Consider the following 2,180-nt stretch of genomic DNA (forward strand, 5'->3'; position numbering starts at 1 on the left):
TAAAATCTGGTTTTGAACTGAAAATGCTGTTCTCACGCTTTCCTCAAGAGGGCACCGCTGAACGTCACCATGCCAAACATGATTTCTGTGAGTTTCTTCATCACATAGATCTTTCTCTTCAAATCCTCTTCTGTCTCATCTCCGTCTCCATTCACAGCAATGTACAGACATTCCTCAAACTGCATGACATCAACATGTTGGTGTCAGATTGATTTGAATAATTTGAAAAGTTGGGGAATGTTATAGTATAAGAGTTTGAAAAATACATATAATTTCTTAAAAAGGGGCAATCTATAGAATAGAAATCATTTATATTGTTAAATTTCATTAAATGGTTTATATATAACTTGTAAATACTGTTTTTTATAAAGTGTAAAAACAGTCTGTATATACACACAATATAAAAAATATAATTGATATAACATTACTTATATAGTATAATATTTTGTAAGTATTTTACAAGTGATTTATTGAATGAGTGCTGTCTGTCCATAACAGGATGCATGCATGTTATTAGATCAGATGACTCTTTCATTCTGCTGAGGATTACCTGTTGCAGAACATAAATATGATTGTTTGCTGTGCTGAAGGAGGTGTAATTGTCCCCGAGTCGGTCCACCATGGTGCTACAGGAGATGATGATGGGTGCGAAGAGAGTGTTAATGCTGTCTTCAAACGCAGGCAGCTGAGAACACATGAAAAATAATATTAATAACCATTAAATATTCCACACTTACATGCATGTATGCATATATAAAAAAAAAAATATATATATATATATATATATATTATAAAATAATCATTATCATATCATAATATATCATCAAATAATAATTATATTAAATATTTATCTATATTTAAATATCTCCGTTTCATGTTTCTTTAAGTCAAACAGCATTCATTTTGAGCATCGATCTCACTCCTTCTCCTTCCTCCTGGGAAACTCCATACTGCTCCTGAATCCGCTGCTCGAACTCGGTGTCAGTCCAGTAGAACAGAACCTCTGCGCTCTCATTGGCCACCAGAAGACACTTCATTTTACCTGAACACAAATGCAATTATTAGAAGAAGAGTTCATCCTAGTTATACTGTTTCTTTCACTTTGCATAATTCTATCAGGGCTTCATTTAAACGTCAGTCTCATAAACTTCTCAACGCACCTAGTCAAAAAAAAAAAGAAAAAATAATACAGTATACTCTTTACCAGTCCTAAAAATAGCCTAATAATTTGTAATGGATGAATCCTATATTATACACAAGAATAGTTATTAAAGGGCCAGCATGAATCCTAATGGGATAACCGCTCCTGTAAGACCCCAAAAGGACTTAAAAACAAATCTTTCAAGAATTTAAAATTAATATAGGTACTTCCATAATCTTTTCAGTAGGAATTGTTCCTAAATAATACAATGCAAAAATATAATACAATGCAAACAAGTACACAATACCCAATAGGACGATACTGTGGTCGCATCTAAACTGCAGCAAAAGCCCACAACACACCTCTCGGTTCCTCCAGAATAAAACTAAAGCTCACGACCCAACTGATGCCTAATTCATAGAAAGCCATAAATAAGATTAAGCGAGAACTTTTTGCACTACACCTTCTAGCCTACATATGTTTTATTTAAGCAAACTTACAATTTTAAGGTTCACTTCAACAATAGAAGAGTATCATTGCGCACGAATCCTGATCCAGTTTGTAAATCACAGAATAACAAACAGTTTGTCATAAACTGTGAACTGCAGCAGCGCTTCCGTAATGTGCGCGTCACGTGATTTGATGATCAGCTGCGAGCGCGAGACACGTCTGGAATTCAGGGCTGCGTTCAGCCCCGACAAAAACGGTGCAAAACGTTTTTTAAACGGAAACAGTGGTGCGTTGAACACACTGTTCTGATGACGCAAGAGTTGCAACTATGACAGCTGAGAAGGCCATTCTTTGTGTTCTTTTTGAAGAATTTTCGGAGCCTGATGAAATCGGTATAAATACGTGTTTAATACTGAAAAATATGCTCGATGTTACAGTCACTGCCCTTGCCTTCCAGAATAAAAGAGAACATCCCAATCAAGTGAAGGGATTTGTGGAAACTGTGGTTCCTAATTATTGTGATCCAACATTTGCCTCGCATTTCAGGATGAAAAGACAAACATTTCAGGTGAAGGATAATCCACTTCTT

The 2,180-nt window shown here is 35.3% G+C and overlaps 1 protein-coding gene across 1 annotated transcript in view; it reads right to left on the reverse strand.

Annotated features, from left to right (window-relative positions):
• The window catches only part of LOC107665607 (Hermansky-Pudlak syndrome 1 protein homolog), an 18,200-nt gene extending 16,424 nt beyond the window's left edge, over positions 1 to 1,776 (reverse strand). Inside the window, exons 1-5 of the mRNA XM_016456545.1 lie at positions 1,642 to 1,776; positions 1,449 to 1,551; positions 921 to 1,042; positions 551 to 685; positions 37 to 179 (exon numbers count right to left, since the gene is read on the reverse strand). Coding sequence (XP_016312031.1) covers positions 37 to 179; positions 551 to 685; positions 921 to 1,037 — 395 coding nt within the window. The 5' untranslated portion in view covers positions 1,038 to 1,042; positions 1,449 to 1,551; positions 1,642 to 1,776. The remainder of the gene's footprint in view (positions 1 to 36; positions 180 to 550; positions 686 to 920; positions 1,043 to 1,448; positions 1,552 to 1,641) is intronic.
• Between the last annotated feature and the right edge of the window lie 404 nt (positions 1,777 to 2,180).

The sequence above is a fragment of the Sinocyclocheilus anshuiensis genome, unplaced genomic scaffold (genome assembly GCF_001515605.1).
Source record: "Sinocyclocheilus anshuiensis isolate Anshui unplaced genomic scaffold, SAMN03320099.WGS_v1.1 scaffold407, whole genome shotgun sequence".
In the NCBI taxonomy this organism is placed as follows: Eukaryota; Metazoa; Chordata; class Actinopteri; order Cypriniformes; family Cyprinidae; genus Sinocyclocheilus; species Sinocyclocheilus anshuiensis.